This window comes from Gopherus evgoodei, chromosome 5, assembly GCF_007399415.2.
Source record: "Gopherus evgoodei ecotype Sinaloan lineage chromosome 5, rGopEvg1_v1.p, whole genome shotgun sequence".
NCBI lineage: Eukaryota > Metazoa > Chordata > Testudines > Testudinidae > Gopherus > Gopherus evgoodei.
In genome coordinates, this window is record NC_044326.1 from 30981980 (window position 1) to 31009584 (window position 27605).

Here is a 27605-nt window from a genome sequence, read left to right on the forward strand (position 1 = left end):
TGTCCAGGGCATCCCTGCGCGGACGATAAACTGAGGCAAGCCAAGTCTGAAGAGGGCGCATGCGTAGTCTTGCATGCTTTGTCACGAAAGTGCACGCAGCCATGTGGCCAAGTAGGGCGAGGGTGGTACGGACAGAGGTTGTTGGGAAGGCTTGTAGCCTCTGGATGAGAGAGACTATAGCCTGGAGGTAGACTGGCCATTGCAAGATTCGAGTCCAGCATGGCCCCGATGAATTCTATTCTCTGCGTAGGAAGCAGAATGGATTTGTCTAGGTTGAGGATCAGACCTAGATGGGAGAATAGGTCCTTGATGACGTTTACGTGTGCGGTAACCTGAGCCTCAGAGGTCCCTTGAATAAGCCAGTCGTAGAGATATGGGAAAACGTGAACTCGACAGCGACGGAGGTCGGCGGCGACTACTGCCATACACTTTGTGAATACTCGAGGGGCCGAGGAGAGGCCAAAGGGAAGGACCGCAAATTGGTAGCGATGGCGGTTTATCACGAAGCGAAGGAACCTTCTGTGTGTGGGGTAAATCGCAATATGAAAATATGCGTCCCTCATGTAGAGAACAGCGTACCAATCTCTGGGATCCAAGGAGGGTATAATGTTTCCCAGGGATACCATGCGGAACTTGAACTTCGTGATGAACTTGTTCAGAGCTCAGAGGTCCAGGATGGGCCGGAGGCCCCCTTTCGCCTTGGGAATTAGGAAGTATCTGGAATAGAACCCTCTTCCCCTTAGGTCCTCTGGAACCTCCTCTATAGCTCCCAGCGCAAGGAGTCTCGAAACTTCCTGCAGAAGGAATTGCTCGTGAGAGGGGTCCCTGAAGAGGGACGGGGAAGGAGGGTGGGAAGGAGGGGACAAAATAAACTGAAGACAATAGCCACACTCCACCGTGCTGAGAACCCAGCGGTCCGATGTTATCTGGGACTATGCAGGGAAGAATGCGGCAAGGCGGTTGGCGAACTGAAAAGGATCCTGGGACGTAATTGGTACAGTGCTTCTGAGCGCACCCTCAAAAGTTTGGCTTCAGTCTCGCCGGTGGTTTGGCGGGGCCGGAGTTATTACTCCCTTGCGGGCCAGACTGGCGTCTGCGGGAGTTACGGCCTCTCCTTCTGGAGAAGTCCTGTCTTGGCCGAGGTGGGGGATAGGGCGCTGAGGTTGTGGGCGGAAAGGTCGCCTCTGAGTCTGCGGCATATGCATTCCTAGCGAACGCATGATCACGTGGTTGTCCTTTAAACTTTGGAGGCGAGGATCCGTCTTTTGGGAAAAAAGGCCCTGACCGTCAAATGGTAGGTCCTGTATAGTATATTGCAGCTTGGGTGGTAGACCCGACGCTTATAACCACAATATGCGTCTCATAGCAATCCCGGAGGCGACCGTTCGAGCTGCCGAATCAGTGGCATCTAACGAGGCCTGGAGGGAGGTCCGTGCAACTTTTTTCCCTTCCTCCAGGAGAGCAGAGAACTCCTGGCGGGAATCCTGTGGGACTAGTTCTACAAACTTCCCTACCGACTCCCATGTATTATAATTGTATCTACTCGAGAGGGCTTGCTGATTCGCCACTCTGAGCTGGAGGCTCCCCGCTGAGTAGATCTTCCTTCCCAACAAGTCCATGCATCTGGCTTCCCTCGATTTAGGCGCAGGGGCTTGTTGGCCGTGGCGCTCTGGTTCGTTAACGGATTGGACTACTAACGAACAAGGGGGAGGGTGTACATATAGATACTCGTACCCCTTGGATGGAACCATATATTTGCGCTCGACCCCCTTGGCTGTAGGTGGAACGGATGCCGGGGTTTGCCAGATTGTATCTGCTCGAGCCTGTATGGTACGAATAAAGGGGAGGGCCACCCTTGTCAGAGCCTCTGCTGATAGGATGGTGACCACTGGGTCTTCCACCTCAGGAACTTCTTCCACGGGTAGATTTATATTAAGAGTGACCCGGCGGAGGAGGTCCTGGTGCGACTGAAGGTCAATTGGAGGCGGTCCAGATGTGGCCGTCCCCGCTACTGCCTAGTCTGGTGACAAAGAGGAAGAGACCCCAGGGACCAATGGGTCTTGAAGCGACTCTTGGTCCTGTGGAACGTCCTGGGGGGGGGGTCTTGTACATCTGAGACCAGCGCCGGGAGATGTTCTGTACCCGCTGGAGGAGGTCTGCTCACCATGGCCTCTGGCGCCCTATGTTCGGAGGGCCCCGAGCGCGGCAGTGGATGTGGGGCACCTTGGCTCTGATGGTAGGCCCAAGGAGTCCAAAAGGACCACTGATGAGGGTCCTGCTGATTGTCCGAGTCCCCATAGGATGCCGATCAGGCATGGGAGGAGACTGATGGCTGATGAGATGGCCATGGCGGGGTGGAGACCGTGAAGTGATGGTCCCTGCGTCCACTGGAACCGTCCCTACACGGTGCCGGGGAGCGGTGCCGAGAGCCTCGACGGTGCCGAGATTGCGACTGGGACCTGTGACCAGCGCGGTGCCGGAAGGTCGACCGGTGCCGGGAGCCGTGGTGCCGAGATCGGCTGCGGGAAGCCCGGTGCCGCGAGTGATGACGGGACCTGGAACAGTGCCGGTAGTGTCTGGACGGTGACCGGGACCTCGAGCGGTACTGCGAGTACGACCGGTATCGCGACGGGGAACGGTACCGGGACTGCGAGCGGCCGCGGGATCGAGATCGATGGCGGGACCGTGAGCGTCTGCGGGACGTGGACCAGGACCGAGACTGATGAAGTCCCATGGTACCAGATGAAGAAGGTCTTACAAGGGCCGGCTTGCCTGCAGATTGAGGGACCCGCACCGGCGGTGCCGGGGGTCGAGGCAGCTCAGGCTCCGTTAAGGCGATCAGGTCCTGTGCCGCAGAGAACGTCTCCGGAGTGGAGGGCATGACAAGCTCAACCACGGCCCGCACCGGGGAGCTGGTAGGCACCGGACTCGACGGCTCATCCGAGGCCGGAGTCAACGGTGTGGTGGAAGTCGATGCCGCGGCAGACGGCAGTGCCGGGGGGGTCCGGTCTGGCTAAGCGCTCTGACTGCGGTGCGGACACGGCAGCCGCAGGAGGCTTGCGCTTCTTGCTCAAAGGTGACATTGAGTGGTGCCAGGTAGAAGCTGGTGCCGGAGAAGGTCGGTGACTCGGAGTCTTCGCTGAGGAGGTATGCTCCGGTGCCAATGAAGCAGTTGATCTCGGTGCCGATGCCGGTGCTGAGGAGTGGGGAGTCAGTGCTGCCTCCATCAGCAACTGCTTGAGACGAACGTCCCGCTCTTTTTTAGTTCGGGGCTTAAAAGCCTTACAGATCCGGCACTTCTCTGTCAAATGGGCCTCGCCCAAGCACTTAAGGCAGACTTTGTGCGGGTCACCAGTGGGCATCGGCCGACAACAGACCACGCACGGTTTGAAACCCAGTGAGCCGGGCATGGGCCTGGTACCGGGGTTGGGGAAGGGGCTAACCCCCAATCCCGTCGAACTATCTACAATACACAAACTCAACTACTAAATAACACTAACTACAATTAATCGAACTATATACAATATAAGAAAAAGACGAGTGAATAGCTAGGGAGGTGGAGAACAGCAAGCTGCGCTCCACGGTTCCAACGACCGACACGGGCGGTAAGAAGGAACTGAGGAGCGGCGGGCCGGCAGGGGTATATAACCGACGCCATGGCGGCACCACTCCAGGGGGCATCCTGCCGGCCCACCAAGTGTTGCTAGGGAGGAGAAACTGGTTTTGTAATTGGCAGAAATTGTGGAAAAACAACATCGCTTGCCTCATAACCTAAGTCGTGCAGAACGCAATGCCATCCACAGCCACAGAAACCACCCAGATATTATCATCAAAGAGGCTGATAAAGGAGGTGCTGTTGTCATCATGAACAGGTCTAACTACCAAAAGGAGGCCGCCAGACAACTCTCCAATACCAAATTCTACAGACCACTTCCCTCAGATCCCACTGAGGAATACACTAAGAAACTGCAACATCTACTCAGGACACTCCCTTCACTAACACCAGAACAAATCAACATACCGTTAGAGCCACGACCAGGGTTATTCTATCTACTACCCAAGATCCACAAACCCGGAAATCCTGGAAGCCCCATCATCTCGGGCATTGGAACTCTCACTGAAGGACTGTCTGGATATGTGGACTCTACTCAGACCCTATGTCACCAGCACTCCCAGCTATCTCCGTGACACCACTGATTTCCTGAGGAAACTACAATGCATTGGTGACCTTCCAGAAAACACCATCCTAGCCACCATGGATGTAGAGGCTCTCTACACGAACATCCCACACACAGATGGAATACAAGCTGTCAGGAACAGTATCCCTGATGATGCCACAGCACAACTGGCCGCTGAGCTCTGTGCCTTTATCCTCACACACAATTATTTCAAATTTGATGACAATATATATCTCCAGATCAGTGGCACCGCTATGGGCACCCGCATGGCCCCACAATATGCCAATATTTTTATGGCCAACCTGGAACAACACTTCCTCAGCTCTCGTCCACTCACGCCCCTTCTCTACCTGCGCTACATTGATGACATCTTCATCATCTGGACCCATGGGAAGGAGACTCTAGAAAAATTCCACCACGATTTCAACAGCTTCCACCCCACCATCGACCTCAGCCTGGACCAATCTACGCGGGAGGTCCACTTCCTAGACACCATGGTGCAAATAAGTGATGATCACATTACCACCACCCTACACTGAAAACTTACTGACTGCTATGCCTACCTTCAGGCCTCCAGCTTCCATCCCTTGGGTGGCAGGCCTTGGGTGGCAGGCCAGTCCTCGCCCACAGGCAACCTGACAACCTGAAACATATTCTCACCAGTAACTGCACACCGCACCATAGTAACTCTAGCTCAGGAACCAATCCATGTAACAAACCTCGATGCCAACTCTGCCCACATATCTACACCAGCGACACCATCACAGGACCTAACCAGATCAGCCACACCATCACCGGTTCATTCACCTGCACGTCCACCAATGTAATATACGCCATCATATGCCAGCAATGCCCCTCTGCTATGTACATCGGCCAAACTGGACAGTCGCTACGGAAAAGGATAAACGGACACACATCAGATATTAGGAATGGCAATATACAAAAACCTGTAGCAGAACACTTCAACCTCCCTGGCCACACTATAGCAGACCTTAAGGTGGCCATCCTGCAGCAAAAAAACTTATGGACTAGACTTCAAAGAGAAACTGCTGAGCTTCAGTTCATCTGCAAATTTGACACCATCACCAAAGACTGTGAATGGCTTGCCAATTACAAAACCAGTTTCTCCTCCCTTGGTTTTCACACCTCAACTGCTAGGACAGGGCCTCATCCTCCCTGATTGAACTACCTCATTATCTCTAGCTTGCCTGCATATATATACCTGCCCCTGGAAATTTCCACTACATGCATCTGACGAAGTGGATATTCACCCATGAAAGCTCATGCTCCAAAACGTCTGTTAGTCTATAAGGTGCCACAGGATTCTTTGCTGCTTTTACAGATCCAGACTAACATGGCTACCCCTCTGATACTTATTTACTATGTCACCTGAATATGAGAATAGGCATTTGCATGGCACTTTTATAGCCAGTGTTGCAAAGTATTTGTGTGCCAGATATGCTAAACATTTGCAAGCCCCTTCATGCTTCAGCCACCATTCCAGATCACATGCTTTCAAGCTGATAACACTTGTTAAAAAAGTACATTAATTTGTGACTGAACTCCTGGGGGTGGGGTTGTATAGCTCAAGCTCTGTGGATTCACCCTCATTCTGCCATATATTCTGTGTTATGGCAGTCTCAGATGATGACCCAGCACATGTTGTTTGATTTAAAACTTGAAAAAGACCTACTAGTGACAATATCGAGGAAGGTATCAGAGGTCGGCATAAAACTCTGAGTTCTTAGGGATGGGTAGAATAATTGAAAATGCCAGAGGACAGAAGCTGATATGAGAAGCTGTTTGGCTGCTCTCTGCCATTTTGCATTCGAATTGCTGGGGTGTTCATAGCTTTTGCACTGACATCTGGTGTTTGCAGATGGAAAGACAAGCTTTGTTTTTTTCTGAATTCCTTGCCAGTGCTGTTGCTGTGACCAGAGGCTTCCTGAGCTTAGCATCAATTAAAAAAAAAAAAAAAAAAAGATTCTTTTAAATAAAAAGGAAATAAGATCAAGTCACTTGGGTACATGAAAAATTATTTCATTATAATATAACTGGGCAAAAGAGTTGCCAGATTTTTGAAAAAGGTCCAGTACTGCAGCATTTTGGGAATATTTTTCACATGTGAAAAATTTAGACAAATTGTAATGAAAAAAATCTATTCCACAGTCCACGTTCTTTGTAAAATGGAAAAGATGTGCTTGCTCAAACATTCGCACTATTAAACTGTGAACCAGAAATGAAAAGTACATGTTTGTCCTAGAGGCAACATGCACTAGTATATTGGCTACTGGGCTGGGAACCAGGAGCTCTTCGGGTGTCGTATTAACTAGTCTCAATTAACTTTTGCAATTATATAGTATTTTATATGGATAAACTCTTACCTGAGCCCCCTGTGCTGTAGTAAATTTCACCCCATGAGAAGGTGGGCAGGGGGGAGAATTGATTTTTTTGGTCACATACTTTTACCAGTGCTCACATTGTTGTTTTTTTTAAGGACCCAGTTCCTGGAGTCCTTTGATTACATGAGAATCTTTGTTTTCATTTAAAAATAAAAGTAAGTTTCTAGCTTTCATAGTTGCAGAAGAAAGCATGAAAATGTGCAACCTAAAGACTTAAACACCAGAAGACAGATGCACTTTGGATTGTGTTTAGCTTTTTAAAAATATCATGATTTTTAACTTGGTCTCATGCTGTATTTTTGGAGGGGCTGACTCATGATTTTTGAAGTCTTAGGATCAGAGACACTGGTAATAATATCAATAAATGTGCACCAAAACTCCTGGTCTCCAATGCACTTGTGCATGCCCCTAGACACACACAAAACAGCCACAAAATATTCAAAATCCAGCACAAACATGGTAAACACATGAATCAAAGTTAGTTATTCCCCTGTGCTGAACCAGAAACACCAAGGGAGTGTGTGGCCTCTCAGATAGAAGCAGAAACTGATAATGCAGTCTTGTTGGTCTTATTCCCCTACTATGGGACTGATCTACTGAGTGATTTTTGGGCAAGTGAGTTAGATTCTCTGTGCTTCAGTAGATCAATCTGTTACATGGAAATAATAATATATAATCTGCTGTGGAAGAAAGGGGTCTTGTGCAGCTTAATTGAGGTTTCTAAATTGCTTTGAGATTGCTGTCTGAAAGGTGCTATGATGAATGCATGGTATTGTTTTAATGCATGGATTGTATTTCATGTATCGAAGTACAGAAATGATTGTGACTTAAGTGACAGCAAATTATAGATTTTGATGCACACATTTTAGTGCATACTATGAATATCAGTTATGAACAGACATGCTGACTTTTAATTAGTGCCAATGGTCTGCTTGGGGAATTGCCTGGAAGGAAATATGGTATATTGCCTAATTAATTAGTTCAGATTAAAGGGATCTTTACTGCATTGAAGTGCAAACAATATTGGTGCTTTCAACTTACATCCCAAACACTGTGGCATTGCACTGTTGTTGTAGCTGTGTTGTCTCAGGATATCAGAGAGAAAAAATGGGTGAGATAATCTCTTTTATTGGACCAAGTAGTGTTGGTGAGAGAGACAAGCTTTTGAGCTTAGGACAGTTGTGTACACTTAAAACACTGCATCAGCACACAGCTGTAGTGCTTAAGTGAAGATGCTTCTACGCCAACAGAACTTCTGTCATGTAGTTAATCACCTCCATGAGAGGCAGTAGCTATGCTGAAGGGAGAAGTCCTCCCATCCACACAGCGCTATCTACACCAGGAGTAGGTCGGTATAAATGCATTGCTCGGAGATGTGGATTTTTCACACCCTAAGCGACATAGTTATACTGCTATAAGTCTGTAGTGCAGACCTGGCCTTACACAGAGCTCTTGATAAATATCTGAAGATGAGCTCTGTGTAGCTCAAAAGTGGGTCTCTCACCAAGGGGAGCTGGTCCAATAAAAGATATTACCTCACCCACTTTAGCAGGGGCAATTAAATTTGTTTTACGTAGGAGGAATCAGCTAGACTTGAAGAATTGTCTCAAGCCATTTAAAAGTAGAAGGTTCTTGTGAAATGTTTTACTCTGGAAATCCGTACTGGGGTTACTTTAAAAGAAGAGACAGGGAGAGAAGGGTAAAAAAGCAGTTGGCCTTATGGTTCTCTTACTGGGCCATATTGACAGGGCTGCAGTCTTGCTTTTCTTAATGAGACTTAATCAGGGGACAGGAACCCAAAGTAGATCAATTCATAATCACATTCTTTTGTGTCTCATTTTAATGGCTAAGTTCAGTAAGGCTGTTAGAGCAAAGGGATGATTCCATTTCCTGCTTGTCTGTGAATGATCCACTATGGTTTCATAGTTGTTGCCTGAAGTATCTCATTTCCATTTCTTGTTAAGAAGAAAACATCCATATATTTGACCCCTAGCTGAAAACTGAAATGCAGAGAATAGCAAGGGAAAAAGTGTATTAAGCAAAGTTTATAGCTTTCTTTTCTCCTTCACAGTATCGCCATCTAGGATTTCCCATCAAGATGGAAAGATCATGAGTGGAGCCTGTATTGCATTTTAATTATATGCTCCGGGTCCCGTAAAATGAAAGGTCTGAGTTATCTATAGATTAGGCCTAAGGGTATCATAGCACAACCATTAAGTTACATTTATGTCTGTTATGAGCTTAAAGGGAAACTAAAAATCTGGCACTCTGTATTACAAAGGCTGACAAAGGTTTTTGGGTGCCTACCTTCCATTGAAAGTTCAGAATTAGCCACCTAAATACCCTTAAAAATCTGGCCCAGACTATAGACAGTGCCATTCTGGTTAGGAAATGCATCTAAATGGCAGATGTCAGACACTGACCCTACAGCTGAGAAGGAGAATCTATAAACTGGCACAGTTGCCCAAAATAGTTGGGAACCTTTAATATAGCCTACACCTGCTGCTTCCATTTCACATATCCCATGTGCCTTTAAAGCCTCAGAACTCTTACCTTCCACTTGCAGACAGCCCTATCTTAAGGGACACATTTGTCCATGTCCTAATCTTGATTTCCCAAAATCATCACTACAGAATTATTTTTGTTTAAATATGGCTTTCACTTAACTCCTTGCCTCACCCCAAAACTATGTATTTACCAACAGTGTGATGTGACATGACTAACAGATCTCACCCACTGTTTGGCAGGGATGGAATTCAACCATTCAATACCCAGACGGAAGAGCAAATTCAGGAGTCTTCCCTCAATGACTGGGCTGTAGAAGAATTCAGCCAGGTAGGACTGTGGCTGAGCTAAGCTAAAACCAATTACCACATCGTTCAGCCAGCTGTTAGCACATGTAAACCCAGGCTAAGTGGAAAGTGATTAATTTCTACATCCATACGTTTTAGAAGTGGAATTAATCTGATGTTTAAAAAATACCCACACAAATACTTAAGAGCCAAATTTTGTTCAATCAGTGTTTCTTTGTACACACTTATAGAGCTGGTCCCTCTGTGACAATGCGTTCCTCAAGTTGCACTTCAGTCAGCAGCCAAGAAACGAAGATGAGCTGTGTTCATTCCCATTGACCTCAGCCATCATGCTTGTGCACAATCAGAGAAGCAAACTGAGGCAAGCCTGTTAACATCTGCACCATTAGCAACACAAGTCATGGGGAGCTGGAAAGAATTCCACACTAGCAAATAGACAAGGATGATGTAGCTTAGGTACAAAAGGGCCAAATTCTGCTGTCACACTAGTCAGTGCAAGCCTACTGATGTAAACAGGATTGCATCAGGGGAACTGAGACCTGACCTTGACCCTCTGTGTCATATCAGCTTGGACCAGACCTGCATCTTTACAAGCTTCATTGTGGTTATCACAAAATGAGAGTGAACAATGACCCAAGATTTGACACTATCTTTTGAAGATACTTACCTAAAGAGAAAAGCTGCTGTTGTCTACCAGACTATTCTGTCTAAACTCTTTGGAAGCTGGGGATGTTACCTACATGCTGTATGTTCTAAATATTCATTAGCCAGGTAGTCTAGAAAGCTCCAGTGGTGCAAGGGTTAAAGATTTGCTTACATGTATGAAAATCTTGAAAACTCCCTAAGCTGTTTAGTTTTACAATGGGATTTGGAGCAGAACAGTTCTTCGGTAGTTCATATTTTTGTATACAAGTTTCCCACACTCAATGTCACAAATCTATCCCATTCAAAAAAGAATCAGTGGAATATTTGAGACTGGCTGCTTTCTTTGTCTGTCATCAAACAGCATCATCATCACAGGAAATAAGCTGGGCTCTCAATCATTGGCATGAGACATGACAGAACATTCTCTAAAATGAATCTCTGGATGTAACTGGACCAATTATTTATTACAACACAAGGGCAAGTGAATAGGAAACTTTTGTGCTGGGATACAAAGGTTCATTATTTATAGTTACAAAAATAATTTTGAGTGAGGCCATTTTCTGTTTGCCACTTTTATGCTCAATCTACATTCATAGTTAGTCACAGTTTATTTGGGGCCATGTCTCACCTTCATGTCCATGAGCTGAGAGAAACCAAACCTAGTGAAAATTAGCGAAGAGGCAGAACAGGGCCTGGGGACAAGTGAGGATCCTTAGCTGCTCAGTATGCACCCAATCACAAGAAAGCCTCCTCACAAGTACACATCTCAGGGGTCTGTATGGATCCATGGATGGGAGAAGCCACCTTGTTGCCACCTAGCTTCAGAGCAAGCAAGTTTTGCCAGTGGTAACTAGGTGTCAGGTCCCCAACACAACCACCAGCCTCTCAGTCACTCAAGCATTATTCTCTGGGCTATACATGCTGCCAATTGACAATAGATGTACCTCACCCCCGAGTGCATTCAAAGTGCCCCCCTGTGGTATTCAGCCCGATTAGTGGATACCCACAGAAATCCCAGCTCCTCCATTCCCAAAGGAAGAGTGAGTTTACCAGTTTTACCTTAGCCCACCGCTCCTGTATCACACATTGCACTTGGGGATCAATTGTAGTAAAACAGAAGGACATTAAGAAAGACTAGAGATTCAAAGAGAAACCAGGGTGAGCGATGGAAACACATGGTTACATCCAAAACAAAATCATAAAACAAACTAGGGCCTACACTTGTTACCTTCCTATCCAGTAAAGATGAGTCTCATCCCAAAGTTGTCTTTTGCTGCATGTGCTGGCCCCCAAGAAGCTATGACCTTGTCTTTCAGGAAGCTCCCCCACACTCATCAATGTTCCTTAGTTAATGGATCTAGTGTGTCTTTCTCCACCCTGTGATATACTGAATTAGTCTTCATTTCCGGCCAGGGTGTTCCCCTTGCTGTTATAGCATTCCTTTTCCTTCTGAGGGGTTTTGATGTTTATAGTTTGTCTTTGCTAGTTTTCCATTGACTTTTCTGGGTTGGTGCAAAGGTAGACAATTGAACAATACATTACATAATCCCCTAGCCAGGGAAGGGTTAAAGTTACCTCACACTTGAATGGGCCATCACTGAGACCTATTTTCCCCCCGTGACTTGCTTTCTCTCCAAAACCATAAGGGCATAATTTTCAATATAGTCACTTTGTTGCTTATATATTACCCATACACATGATTATGACTATGAATAAATTACAAGCTGTCAGTAGAGACCTCATATGCTACCCATGTTATAAATACCATGAAAGCAGTGTATTAGGTGTTTTGAGTTTGTCAGGTGTCAGACAGAAGTTGATTGGAAAGAAGAGTGAGCCCTCTGCCAGTTGGCACCAACAGGCTTCAGAGTCACAGAAAATAGTGCTGCTGGTAGCAGCTGCAAACTTCCATTCGATCTGATGTGTAGGTGCTGTTGTTCAGTTGTGGGGATGAGGAAGCCCATAGCATCATGGCTCCTGAAGGAGCAGCACTTCCATAGTGGGGTGTGATGGGTCACCTGTGTAGAGGCAGTTGGCTGTCTGCAGATTTTGGGACATTCCCTAGCTAATGGGACCTAACCCCGTACCCATTCCACCAGGGAAAGGGAGTAAAACCTACCTCCTCACTGAACACTGATGAGAAAACTCCTTAACTAGAACTGCACGGAGTTTCCTAGACCCTGCATGGGCTTTTCCTATGTATTTTATGGCACTAATTTTAGATCTTCTTGTGGGGTGAGGGGAAAAAGGCAAACAAAAAGATGCTGACTAGTTTAGAGGGGATGACTATATTAGGACCAGTTTCTCCTTTCCAGATTATGTATTGCACACACTCCTGCTATCCTCAGCTCTTCAAATCAGAATCAGAGGGTATCTTTCCTAAAGCAAAGCTGGTAAAGAATCAGTGTCATGCACTGCAATACTGCTGTCCAATACTCTTATGCAGGCATTTAGTAACATATTGGGCTGAGTTTGTTGCTGTAAGCAGGGCCGGCTCCAGGCCCCAGCACGCCAAGCACGGGCTTGGGGCGGCATGCCGTGGGGGGCACTCTGCTGGTTGCCGGGAGGGCGGCAGGCAGGCAGGCTGCCTTCGGCGGTTTGCCTGCGAAGGTCTGCTGGTCCCGCAGCTCCGGTGGACCTCCCTTAGGCAGGCCTGCAGAGGGTCCGCTGGTCCCACGGCTTCAGTGGAGCTGCGAGACCAGCGGACCCTCCGCAGGCACGTGCGCGGGAGGTCCACCGGAGCCGCGACCGGCAGAGCTCCCCCGCAGCATGCCGCCATGCTTGGGGCAGCGAAACGTTTAGAGCCTCCCCTGGCTGTAAGCATAACTCCATTGACTTCAATGGACAGACAATATAGCCCATTGTTTAAAATGAGACAAGTGACACAATATCTAGTCCATATGCATGTGCCCAGAATGAAAAAACAAAACTAATTTCCTATTACATATTGCTTCCACTAGATTAAACAATACAGCCTCTCTCTGTCTCTCTCTCTCTTGAAATGTGTGTCTTTAATCAGGCTACACGTATTGCCATGTTCAGTGTATGAAATTGTACATTTGCATGGACTCATTTTCATATCAGTGATTTTCTTTTCTGGAGCTGTCAGGTTCAGTTTATTTTTGTCTATAAATCAAACTTTTTGGTGGTGATAATTATATTAGTATTACTGTCCTGGGCATAATTAAATCCTTATTGTATCCTAAGAGCTAGATGAATGGCCCAGTTTTTGCAGGTTCGACTGCTTAAGGAAGCACTCTATTCCCTGAAATTTACTTGTGGTTTTATACATGATGAAATTACACTATACAATATTTAAGAGATTGGGGAAGACATTAAAATAACGTACGTAGAGCCTAGATAGGAGATAAAACATTTTTCACATGCCTTTCAGGCCTCCTCTTAGCTGATCCAGCAATGAAACCGTACTCACTATTCGACAGTCCAAAAAAATTCATGGCGACAGGTTACCAGAAACAGAGCAAATGTCTTTATGGCAAAACCAAGCTAGAACAGTAAGGTTTTGAGGAGGAAAAACTCTTTAACACACATAAATCAGTATTAGTAACTTGCCAGCAATTTTCTGGATTGCCTCAAAACAATTTTGTGCTTCTTTTTCCTCATGCAGTTTTGTTCCTGCGTGAAAATCCCCCTTTACAAACAAGATGTGTAAAGGAATGCTCATTTTGGTATCATCAGAAGACCCAGAGAATATGGCCTGGATGAGGAGGATATTAGTCATGGAAAAACTCACATATCAAATGACAGCAAGAAGGAGACAGACTTGAAACCTGGCTCCCTTTCTTAGAATATTTGAATGAGTCAACACCAATACCTAGAGTTAAAAAGATGGCATAGTGGCTACTTCTACAAGTGGCACATGTGCCATCCAAGTACTGTACTGTTCAAAACGAGACCACCACAGAGCGCATATTACTTTAAGTGACCAGTCCCTATTTCCCTCTATTGGAAGTGTGGCATTTTTTCTCCTTCATGCTGGAAGTTGTGGTTGGTTGATTTGGTTTGACTAGTAAAGGTTCAGTTCATCTGCTGTGTTTAAAAATATTGGAAGGAAGAAACAAAACGCTCATTGATTACAGGGAAAGGGCATTGGAATTGTAATAGGTGTTTATGACCATTAGTTTGTCAGAACAATGAATACATACAATCAATGGAATAAATACAATAAAAAGGCACAGAGCAAACGCTCAAGCTCATGTTGCACACACAACCGTTTCCAACAGCAGACCCACCATTCCCCAGAGCAATCAGTTGCATGTAGGGAATAAGAATGGGACTACTAGACTCAGTTATGCACATGCTTAAGTGCTTTGCTGGACCAGGGCCAGACACAGGCAGGTGCAGCTGGACATAGATACCTACTGTACAAAATTGTCTATAAGAAATACTCCATGGTTTCAGTCTTTGCTCTAGGGAAAAGCTGGGCCAGTGTGAAAATCCAAGGCTTCATCTATTTAAGAATTTTCTGTCACCTCCCATGTGCAGCCCAGGCAGTAGATCCAAATGCAACCCTGCTGTAGGCGGGCACAACAGATTTGCAGTAGCAGACACATGACAGACAAGCACAGAATGTCATGTTAGTTCTGCCACTGCTATGCAGCTTAAGCTGTGTTGCCAACACAAATTCTCCCTCGTGAAACATTCTGTTGAATCTGGAGCCTAAGGACAGCTCAGAAGATGGTTGTTGGATCAGCCTAGTTGTAGTTGTCAGGTCCTTTGTTGACGTTTTCAGCATCAGCTACTAATACAAGATTAGGTTCCAGTGCAAGACTTATTGTCTCATTACAGCTGCTGATTTGGGGTGTTCAGAAGATGTTAACTAATCTGGATGTGAGGTCCCACTGCTTAGAGGTGAGAAAATCTGTTTTGTACTGGTCAGCTCTCATGCCTGGTAACCAGCTATAACAAACTGCCTGGTCTTATTTTTGCATATATGAGTTTACAGATGCAGTAAGCAGTTTGGGATAGAAGAGCAGTATGAAGTTCCTAATATTTCCCTCTCCCCACTGAGCTGAAGTTCCCACTTCTGGGGATGAGCAAGCTGTTCAGTAACATGACCTAACTGCGGCTATGATACAGTTCTGTGTTGTGCTGAGCCACCTCAACTCCTGTTCAAGGTCCGTGAGCATGGGTGGAATCAGCATGTCACAGGATCCAGTCATTACGCTCACAGCCTGCTTCAGTGGGGCCAGGTGTAATCTGAGGGCAGGAAGTTCACCATCACCCTGACTGGATGGAATAAACTTTGAGCACTTGCAGGGAGGACTCTTTTCAAACTGGTACTTTAGCTCCTACCACAGGAGAGCCAATGGCTGTAGAAGAGCAGAACTGGGGCAGGATTAGGGCTTGAGCTGTATGAAGTTGCGTAGTGTCGGTCTTCCCTGAGCAATAAAACCACTCCATTTTAAAAAGAAACACTTTGTTTAGTAACTTCCTTTGATCCAAGATACACATTCCCATCCAGGTCCTGCCATATGATCCCAGCACAGCTGGTCTGAGGTATTTGGACAATAACTTGTTTGTTGTATAAAAATGTGCTGATCATAGCATATGCAGATTTAAGGCTTGTGATTAATATTGAATAAGCTATTACTATGAAGTATATTTGCCTATACAAACATAAAAGAGGATTAATTTTCTATTTCACAATGTTTGCTTGGTGCTTTACATCATCATCTCTAATAGAATTCACCATCTAAGGAGTCAATCCTACAGACTAAGTCTCTGTGTCTGCATGGAAACCTGCTTATGCAGGATAGCTTGCAGGACTGGGGCCTAAGATGCATCTTCAACATCCTCTGGTGCTCAGTATCTCATAGGCTTAGGTGAACAGACCACCACAGATAAAACTGCCCTTGGTGATCAGGTTTGCAGAGCCCTGCATATTATTTAACAGTGCTTTTCCGTGTCTGGAGAGGAATACAATGAACCAGGGGTGGAATCCTTGACTTATTAGGTGTGTCTACACTGCATTTTAAAACCCCACAACAGCTGGTCTCAGAGCCCAAGTCTACAGACTCCGGCTCATGCTACAGCCCTAAAAACTGCTGCATTGAAATTTGGCTCTGAAGACAGGGGAGGGAGGTGTGAAATGAAAGACCAAATAACTTGGTAATTGATTTTCACATTGTTACAAAAATGAAAATTGGCCCAATATTGCAAATCCCCCCACCTCCTACCATTTTTAGCTTTACCTTTAGATCCATCGCTATATCTGGAACAAATTTAACGATCTTCAGTTTCCACTTACATATTCAAACAGCTCAATTTTAGATCCTCTCTGGTTGCAGGTTCTGTTTGTGATGGGGAGAAAACAACGTTCTACCAAGAAACAAAGAATTAACAAGCTCTAATTTACAAGATGGATAAATTTGTTGCTATGCTAGAGATAAGAGACAAATGGAAAAGAACTCTTTAGCTTCATTAGGAAATCTCCACACCATTCATCTGTGACAAACAGCTTAACTTCACCTTCCCCTGAATCATGTTCATGTGATGCCTCCTAATATGCAGAGGTACCTTTTAGGTTTCATAACTATGAGAGATGCTCCAGCTGCATAAGTTAATAAGTCAGTTAAGGCCCTTCCAGTGAAAATAAAATTTCAGATGGCTGCTTAGAAGTCATATAAGGTAATTTGTTTCTTGAAGTCAATAGAATGAACACAGTTGAGCCCTCTAATATGCAAACAGTAGCTATTTAAAAGGACATTATCAGAAGGAAAGATCCTCCCATTGAAGATCTCGGAAAAAGTCAATTCCAATACAAAGCCAGGATTTCATCAGCTGATTAAAAGTGTGCTTGAAACTAGCTTGCTCACTTAAATTAGAGTGTGTCCTGATTTGTAAGGCAGAAATGTGTCACTCTTTTGCACTCAATTTTAGTAACATTCAGGTGGCAGAACAATTTCAGTTGTATAACTTTTAGATAGGACATGAGCAGTTATGAATAATGTCTATTTGTTTCATGTGTCTTCCCCTCCCACCAAAAATAAAAATTCAAATTTCCTATTTATAAGACTGGACAGCTGTGAATTAGCATTTCAAGTTTGCCATAATAAAGTGAATACTTACTTCATTAAGACGGGATTTACTGGCATGACAAAAAACAAGTTGCTTTACTAAAACTGTAATGAAAAAATATATAGATATTTACAGTAAGGGAAACTTAACAAAATCAAACCACTAAAGAGGAGAAATTTACACAATACATAAGCCCTAAATTATGACTGACAAATAAACAAACAGAACACTCATGATTATAAAACCCACTTTGCCTTGAGGGGAAATTCTGTTTGGTCTGGTGAATGTTTGAAAGGCTGCATAATATTTCATAGCTTAATAAAACATTCCTATGGAAAAAGTTTGGTAGTTAAAGACCAACAAAATGGATCTTGTGTGCACACTATCAGTTTTCCATGCGTGCTTTTAAAATTCATTTGGCAATTCATTTTAGCTTAAAGACAGCTGGGGCAATCTGGTTTCAATTCTTTTTGGGATACACAGATTCCACATGCCCATTTATTCATTCATTCCTCAATAATCTGAAATAAAACAAGACAGGATGACTGAAATTTGCAAGCAAAGAGAATGAAATCCACATAAATGTAAATAAATGGGATGCACAATACATAGCTGGTCCTGGCTGGTATTTGCAACTGTGCTTCCCCTGACTTCAGCAAATCACTTCTGGGGTTATACAGAGGAAAGATAGTAGAAAGTAACTAGACTAAGGTTACAAAAGATGTAGTGCTCTTTTCTTCAAGGTGCAGACTAAATGTTCAAAGAATCAATGTTAAGTGTGCAGCCAGGGAACTAACAATTTAAGAGAGCCTGGTGCAATGGGAACTTTACATCCCAATTTGGTGCCTATAATACCAGATATTCAAACTGTCCAACAAAAAGTTTGTGCGCTCACAATTGCCCTCTGATCAACAACCCTTTCTCAAACACACCTTTGTATTACTCGGATGCAGCAAAACACTGAAGCATGTTTGTAACTCAGTGAGTAGTCCCACTGAAGTCATTGACTTCTCACATGCTTAAATCATGCATGACTTACTGCTTTGCTGGACTGAAGCCCAGGTAAGCATCTTCTAATAGCTCCTTTCGCTGTCATTGGCTCTTGTTAACTTTGTCATTCACACTGTAGCCTTTTGTAACACCCCTTCCCCACAAAAGTCTGCTTTTACTATTGCTGAAGCCAAACTATTACCTTTTAATTTCTCTCTCAAAATCCAGAGGTATTAGTTTGTAAAACATGAGCTAAAAAGTTAAACCTCTAACATTTTACTTATTTCTAATAAAATACATAAAAAGGGGCTACCTATTAAAACATCTTTCCTCTTTTTCCTAGGGCAGTTGAAAATGAGACCCATTTAGAGGTGCCAGCCTAATTAAAATTTGAATTCACATCTAAAGATATCATTTAGCTAAATAAAAACTTGCTATCGGATCAGCCCTCGGTAAGGTATATCTATAATTTGAGTATATTGTTTTACAAGTTCTTGCTCATTTCTGATCTTTATTTTTGCTATATATTCTCTCAATTACTATTTTTACATGGTTATCTTCTACTTCGTTCATTTCTCTTCGCAATAAAAGCTTCATGGGAACTAAGGAGCGCTTTTTAATACATCAGATTTGCACATACTGATTGATTATGTTAAATAATATCTGACAAATGTGCTCCTGCATGAATAAAGAAATGGCCAGAACATGACATCCATTTCTGGTAATTACACATTTACATATCTGCTGAAACTGTTGAACTGTATGCAGGTTAGGAAGGAGATATAGGAGCCTCATTTTATGAACTTACCTGTGGCCCTACATAGTTTCCTGCCCATTGCTTGAGTTCTATGAAGTTCCTTGAGTGGAAAGTGCCTACATCTTAGAAATGCACAAACAGCATTTTGACCTCCCCCCCTACAAATCTAGGCAGGGGAGAGATTTAAATATAAGGCACCTGTGAGCACTTTGTAATCATTTTGTAAATATTTTATAAATATCATTCGATTTAAATAATGTCTTATTTATTCCTTCTCACAAGTCATGCAATGGCAGATGCTACATTGCGCCAGGTAACAGGCTACCTCCGGTAGACCGCTTGGCACAGAACAAGAACACAACTTGTGGCAAAATGGAGCAGGCTGATCGTTCAGTAGTAACATAAGCCCACACTGTGCTGTGGTTCAGAACTCGATTAAAGACCATCCAGGGAAAATATCTGCTAGTTAGCTATAAGTTATTTATAAAGACTTGTCACTTCTCCCTCCCCAACCGCATATCTACCCTGTAAAACTGGTTAGCCAACTACAATCTAGAGCACATTTGACTTTCCCCTGCTTGTCTAAGTCCATCCATCAGAAACACGCTCCTCCTCACCAACTCTAGGAAAAGCACAGGAGCAGACAGACTAGGAAGAGAAAGGATGAAGAGGGGACAATGCAGAGAGGAAAAAAATAGCGAACAAGAAACTGTAGCAGCTACAGTGTCATGTGGGCTTGCAGAGCCTGAGCCACACATCCACACTGCTATTTTTAGCATGCAGCTCGAGTCCCACTAGTGCACGTTTGTCCACCAGGCTGGGAGGCAGGCTCCCAGCTGCAATGCAGACAGGCTTATCTACCTGGAGACACTCAGGAAAATTAATGTGAAATAATGAAAAATTTGAATTAAAATCAGTTTAGTTAAACTGCATTAAATCCCAGTGTGGACACACATTCAGAATTAAAGTGACCTTAAAATCAAGTGAGGGCCACAGACCACACATTGCAACTTTAACTGCCCCCTTTTCATCCTTCTGCAATGCTACTTTACCACATTATATATTTCCCAACACTAATCAAGTTTGGTGCAGTAGTCTATCATGTTTGGAGAGGATAATCTAATAAGGAATTGAGTAGAAGGGCAGTTAGAGGGGTGATGGAACGCTGGCAGTTCTAGGGAGCTCTGAAATTTGCAGGATATGGTCTGTAGTGTACAGCAGTAGTGATATGTCCCTGCAGGTGAAGGAATAGAGGATCTGGATAGATAGGCATTAATATTAACTTCATTTCTTTGCTTTTGTGGGGAGATTAGTCAGGTATATTGTGTGTAGCAACCTTAAGTGCTTTGCAACCTCAAGTGCTTTGTTTATTAGTTTTGTAAGTTTTTTTAATGCTTGAAAGGGAGTGGGAAAGCCAAACCTGTGTGGTAGAAGAAATGCAGCAATCCTGTTGTAGGCTAAAATCTGACATAAATGGGTAATTACTGAAAGCGAGTTGGCGACCTACTCCAGTCAATCAGGTTTGGATTGTCTATTTCCCATCAATCAGATTTGCATTTGCACCAGTTCTAGTTAGTACACCTCTGGAAAAAGTTTTATGTGGACAGACAGTGTTCAGTACAAACTAGGATGACAAGGAAAAATGTCAGTGAGCGCCCTATTTCAAAGACTTCCTATTAAAACATTCTGAAGAGAAACCAAGTACGTATGGTTTGTATGAAGTAAACAAATAATCCAGATATCATACAAACTAACAAACTGCATGATATTTTAGAGGAAAAAAGGAATGTGTATCCCATTTTAAGCCCCATTAGAACACAACCTTAACTATGTAGTTGCTACAAGTCACCTGCAAAGTGTGTTCACAGAATAAATGGAAATACAATATATTTAATAGGTTGCATTTTAAATAGTCACATATTTACAAATCACATTTCTATAGGAAGTTTTTTAAAAAAAAATCTGCTATTACTGCAACTAACTTTTCTATCATGAAGAGTTGCTTTTTTTTTTCTTTTTTTAAACTTTTGCATTTGACAATACTTTGTATAGTCAGTTCCCCTTGTTTGTGTAGGTCTTTCTTACACTATGGGAAGAAAGACACTAAGAATAGGAACACAGGCTGTAAAACCACAAAAATTAACAAGATGATACAGGGGCGATTGAAACAAAAATACCCTACTTAAAAAAAATGGACTGGATTTCAATTTGATTCTGTCTCTAAACAATTAGCATTCAGATTAACAGTAGGCTGACATTAGTACCTCCTGCGGGTTTGACATAGTGATGAACACACAAGAACAAAACCAGTATTAAAACTAGGTCTAAAGTAGGCTGCTTTTCCTGTGCTTGCAAAAAATAAGTTCTTCACTGTGAAACCAGAATATGCAGAAGTCACACTGCAGTATTCAAAATTGACAACTGTTGCAAAGAAATCCAGTCCATTCTTTTCCTTTTTTAAAACAAAGATTACGAAATTGAATTTTATTGAGTTTCACACAAGATGCACTTATAAAATTGGTACAGAATATCATTTAACAGATGAAAATCATTCTAAGCTTCCTTTGCCAACTGCTAAATAACTGAAAAATTCACAGATGATCTGAATTGAATTTGAATGTGTAAATTTCTCAATGAGCATAAAATACACCCAAAATAGAAGCATTTTAGACTCTCCTCTCCCCTCACCCCCAACTATTTCAATTGATTCTGGACACTACTGCAACTGCTGTTGGTGGAGGAGGAGAAGGGGCAGCAAGAGGCTCCTTTTAGAGCAGATGATGTTGACTTGTATGGTAAAGCCATTTTTCATGACAACTTCACATTCTGATCTGTTTCATAACATTATTTCTGTACATTTCTCTGTTCTGTCATATTAATACAACTTTGCTGATTTTAGGAATTAGCATGTATTCTTCCACATTTCATATTCATAAATCAAACATTAAACTTTGGCTTTTCAACTCCAATGGATTACAAATTAGTTAATAAAAGAAATCCTGTGGTTTGTTCATCACTGAAATAACCTGTATCATATCAAAAAAACAAAAAATCCCAATAACTTAGCAGACATCAACTTAAATCTTTTGAAAGGTTTTTGAAAATAGAGGTTAATGTTACATTTTAACAGCAAATGTAGGATTCATCACTGGATGAAAGATTGTCTTTTGATTCAGTTCTCTAACCTAATTATTGAGCTGAAATGCAGTTCATTCTTGAGGGATTCAACATGCCTTTCATCAATTCCCCCAACCTTGCCACACAAACCAGAAATTAAGATGCATTACACTTCATAAAACCAAGCGTTTCATAATATAGCTATTCATATCTACTTAAGTTTGCTTAAAATCCATCAATTAAAATGGACACTTCTGATTTTCTGTATAACTATTCTATGGGCAATTTTTCCAGCTAAGTTAATATACAGATGCCATTTTTATCAACTTGTTTAAACCAAAATGTAGTGAGTAATTATTTCTTCCATTGCATTGGAAATATCTGGAATTAATGCAACACTGGTGTTGCTGGCTGCAGTTCACACTACCTTTCTCAATATAAAGAAGTGTCACTTTGTAACAAATGCTTCCCATTGCAAAAAAACAAGCCACAGCTTTTTTTAAAAAAAGCCTTTCATATAGAATTTATAAATGCATATAGTTTGCCTTGCAGAACACATTGTAATTGAACAGAATAATGATGAAGTTGAGTTTGCCCAGTTATGCGGAACCTTCACTGTATTTCTTTGTATGTGTGATCCATTTCCCTCGCTGGTTTAGATTTTAGATAAAATACTATGCAGTGGGTCTTTCATTTAAGATACTGTAGTATTTTATTCTGATCAGTTCTGATACATCTTCAAAGATTTTTCTGGTGACAAGAATAATTACCTTGACTTACTGTTTAATCTACCAGTGCTTTTTTATGTATTCGCTGATAAGTACAAGTTTTGAAATCTGCAGCTGTTTATGAAAACAACATGAGACTGAAAAGATGAGCTTCCTATTAAAGTTGTCACATATTCCCAGGTATATCCATGTACTGGAGAGACCTTGATGAAAAATGATATGTTCTGGAAGCATGGTTTCAAAAAGCAGAACAGGATTTTGATTTTTTCAGTCTATTTCCAAGGCAGCGATACTGTAGCTCTGCCAAATAGACAAGAGACTCTCACAATCCATTATATTTTCCAAAGAGCCAAGTTAAAGATTTCTGTTACTTGATCTGACCAGCTACCAAGCCTAGTTACTTGTAAAAATTAATATTTGTTTGCCATTAATAATTTAAGTTTTTAAATAAATATTTAAGTGCCTTTTTTTTTTTGGCAACTGTCCATTCTGGTAGCATTTGCTGTCCCAATAGCTCAGTATCCTAAGCACATCTATTCAGAAAACTTAGTCAATTCTGTTTCCACAAATAGTAAACCTGTCTATCTCCAACAAATCTTTCTTTGAAGATCTGTGTTTTAATTCTGAATTGTCTTGGCTTATATCTTTATCTTCTCCATCAGGAGTCATCAGGAATTGATCAGAGTTGCTTGTCACAAGTAAAGATGGAGGATTTTCCTTCTGATGCACAGGCTGATTGGTAACTGATGCAGAGAAACTTTCGTCTGTGGGAATTCCTGTTGGAAGAGCAGAAAAATCAGAATTTTTAACTTGTGTTAATTGTGTAAGCACATCAATGAATTTGAAATTGACAGATCTGTCCATCATCAAAGCTGCACTGAGAGTTTAGAAAGTTAGCCATGTGAACAGTAAAAGTAGTACAAAATAAATGAACCAGTTTTGAAAACCAGATACTTCTGAATATCTGTCAAACCACTTCACTTTTTGTTACCACTACCATTAGGATCCTAGAATGCTTACTAATGCAACAGAATATTGTGTATGAATTTCCAGTAACGTTGTGATACAAATCCAGCAAAATAAAGAAGTCCAGGAAAGTCAGGAATATACCATATGTCATCCAATATTAAGGAACAACGGAATGCAATAAAACAAGCAGATAAAGGTCATGATCATTGTGGCATGTTACAGAAAGCCATATGGTATGTTTCTGGTTTACTTGCCTGTTTTTGATGATTTGTGTAATAAGTTTGTTTTCTCTATCTCTGAAGCCAGTTGAAATGATCCCAATCAACAGTAGTAACAGATCTGATTTCAGAGAAAGAATCTACCTATGTTACTAGTGACAGGATTTGTATCCCTAAGTATCTGCATATGAAAGCTGGATGCCCTAAGTTTTATCCCATGGAGAAGGTTCAGATACGGTAAAATATTTTTATAGCATTGGATCCCCAAATAACTCTTTGAAGCCCCTGATTTGTTAGGATTCCTTCTTTTTGTTTCCTTAGAACTGAACATTGGGTTTATTAATACAATTTTAAAAAACACATTTCTATGCTGTATTAAAATATAATTTTTGAAACAGTTGAAAATGCATGATTTTTCCCATCGCAAAGGGGAAGAGTGACAAGTTATTTTTTTTCTCCTCTTAGAAACAAGATAACTAACATATTTTAAGGGATTTTTTGAAAAACATCTGGCTTGGTTTGAGAAGCTGTTGTAAGACCCAGCCAAGAGAACATTTTCTGACAAAAGTAATAAACATCAAAATAGGGGTTTGCAACAGAAATATTGCAGCAATGTGTAAAACCATATAATTACTAGTTCCAGATAACTACTTTATAAAGCAGCTTCTCTATCATATCACCTCTTCCAGTCATTTGGTTATTTTCCTAAAAAATATACAATCTCTGGAGTAATTTAATAAAGTCCTATGTAAGTAAAACATACTGCATCCCCCAGGAAAGATCAATCATAACAAGGTTCACTGTAGAGCTTCGATATGTAGGTAGGTATCTTCCCATTGCACAATTTCCAGAGGAAATCACTGTTCAATTTAAAAATGATTACCAGTCTAATTAGTGAGCTTATTCTTCAAGAGTAGTTTCAAACTTTACCCAGGGTAACTGCAACTGTATACATTCCTATGAGAAAGGTGCAAACTCTCAGGAAAATAAACTACCCTTACACTATAGGCTGAAGGAAAGTAGGTTAGATGAATTCATTGACACTGGTGATTATATTGCTAGCAATAGATGCTGTGCTGTTCAAGCCCATAACTGGGACATAGGGATTAATCAATAATGCAGAATTCTGCAATAATAGTGAATAGACAGGAGTGAAGGCAAACTAGAAAAATTCTTACATATGATCTGGTTTACAAGGAAACAATTGTTAAGAGTCACTGTATTTATAAAATGAAGTGATGGCATTGAAAAATTAAGCTTCTTCCACCTTTGAGGATTTTATAGAAGCTGAGAATTTTTTTTTAAGTGACGGTCACAGAAATATATAGGTCTCTGCTTCTTATAAAATTCTGTCATTTGAGGCATAAGCTCTCTGGTGGACTGACCTGGTAAGCTTACTGCTGCTTCAGCTAAAAATAGTCTTCAGGATGTATTTACTGGGAACTGTTGGTGAGTTTTAATGGCCAACCCTTATTATTGTCCCACATCCAAATGAAGTATTAACATATTTTATAATTTAAGAAAAAATTAGTACTGTAATACTGCAACATTTTCTAGTGAAAGCTTAGAAAAAGCATCCAGATCTACTGTACATAAGTTTTTTCACCATATAACTAAAAACACCAATGTTATGGATTTAAGCCATTTTAAAATGAATGTATTCACTAAGTTCAGCTCAACGTGATTTGACACAGTTGAGATACAGGGTTTTATAACTGAAATGCTGACAGACTCAACTCTCGTATTGCTGGCGAGACACTAAGATGTCTAATAAACATCTTAAATTTCATGCTGTTCAAGTCTTTGGCTAACAGAGTAGAACACAACAAAGCCTCACTGTTAAATTCTAAGAGGCTTCCACTGGATTCTTCCCAGAGATGATATACAATCCAACTTTGTTGATCAGAACAGTGAAGGTTTCTGTTTTCCCCCATATTATGTCAAAGAGAGATATAAAAAGAATATACCATTACATTTATTTATTAACAACAGTTTTTTTTAAATACTGATGTTAAAGGTGCTATATATAAACTGCAGAAGACTAAGAAGACCACCTTAAATACTACAAAGCAAAAAACATGGAGGCAAATCTCAGACCAAGAGAATTAACGTTAATTTCACTTAGAGAATGAAAAGCTGCCTGAAATCTTCCTATCTTCATCACAATTTTAAGTAATTGTATCTGCTACATGTCATATTTTGCCTGCATTTCTGTAAGAATTCAATGAAACATTCCTTATGAAACGTCAGTATTGTCAGACCTCAAGCCAAATGTGAAATATCAGCATTTACAAGAAGGTGCTCCTCTAAATGGTCACGGACATGCACACAAAGTCAGTACTAGCTCTCATTTTGCTTCCCTACCTCCTTTCCCATACCCTGGTGGAATTTTATTGTAGTGGAGAAAATTAACATCTGTGAAGGATGAAGCACTGAATAATGGAAAATAATTATTTTGTTTACAGAACTGTGCTCCAGCTGCTAGGTGTATGCTCACAGTCCTAACATGTGAACCAACGCATAGTTATCTTGTGGTAAAGGTACTGTTGAACAGCAGAGAGGGTAACAGCTGACTGAATATTAAATTAAATCTGGAAACCGTTTCCTTTTCACTGATCATCAGAACAAGCAGTTAAACTTACCTTGAGGAGATTTAAATTTGCTTTGGGGTTTGCTGAGTGGTTTGCCTGGGGTGCTAGTAGGGGGAGGATCGAACAACTTCTCTTCCATTTTTGCCTCCTTTACATATTGGCATGATTTGCCCAACAACACAATGCTGTTAAGTACTTTTAGTGAAATTAACCTGAAACATAAAAGAGTACATTTACATATTTGCATTAGTGGATGTTCATATAAAAACAGTTTCATGTATGGTTTCTGCTGTTCGGAAGGGATTTAATTTGTTAGCTAATCCTTCCAACTGTAAGGCTCTTTCTCATGGCCAATAGACACACACTCCCCTACCTCCACCCCCCCCAAAAAGCAGCACGCTAATTTGGTTTCAGGTTCAATGTTTTAACGTAAAGAGTTTCATAGGGTAAAAATTTCAAATGTTGCCAGAAGTCATTTGGATTCTAATATCAGTATTTTAGTTACTTAATATCAATGTTTACTTCATGGAGCAGCTATGGGAATTTCAATAAATTTTCAATACAATCAGTATTTAAACATCTACTTTGAAAAGCATATAAAAGTAACAGCAAGTCTGTGATAGCTTTGAAGCATCTCTAATAATAATAATAATAATAATAATAAAAAATAATGCACACTATGTGGAGCTCTCAAACTTTGAACAACCAATGGCCACATAAAGAGTTCAAAGACTACACCTAATTTCCATAAAATAGCCAAATTGCAGTAGCCCTCAGCTTTAATACTGAGGTGTGTGGTCCACAGAGTCTACCAGTTTCATCATGCAATATTCCACTTCTATCTGAGTAGCCAGGATGGGAGTAACATGACCCAGTAGATAGTGGACACCTAAATTCTTTTCCTGCCTCTGATTTGTTATGTGAACTTTGGCACACCACTTTAGTTCTACCTCAGTTTTCCCATCTGTAAAATGGGAAAGAGGTTTTTTACCTTTGAAAAATGCTTTGAGATTTACAGATGAAAAGCACTTTATAAAAGCTAATTACTACTATGATTGACAGAACAAAAAAGGGGGAGGGATAGCTCAGTGGCTTGAGCATTGGCCTGCTAAACCCAGGGTTGTGAGTTCAATCCTTGAGGGAGCCACTAAGGGAT

General features: G+C 41.8%; 1 protein-coding gene across 4 annotated transcripts in view; it reads right to left on the reverse strand.

Annotated features, from left to right (window-relative positions):
- Positions 1-17132: 17132 nt before the first annotated feature.
- TAPT1 (transmembrane anterior posterior transformation 1) overlaps positions 17133-27605 on the reverse strand; it is a 111043-nt gene continuing 100570 nt past the window's right edge. For all 4 annotated transcript variants that reach the window (XM_030565502.1, XM_030565501.1, XM_030565505.1 and 1 more), the window contains 2 exons: positions 26501-26661; positions 17133-23447 (listed from right to left, as the gene is read on the reverse strand). In XM_030565502.1, coding sequence (XP_030421362.1) covers positions 23218-23447; positions 26501-26661 — 391 coding nt within the window. In that variant the 3' untranslated portion in view covers positions 17133-23217. The remainder of the gene's footprint in view (positions 23448-26500; positions 26662-27605) is intronic.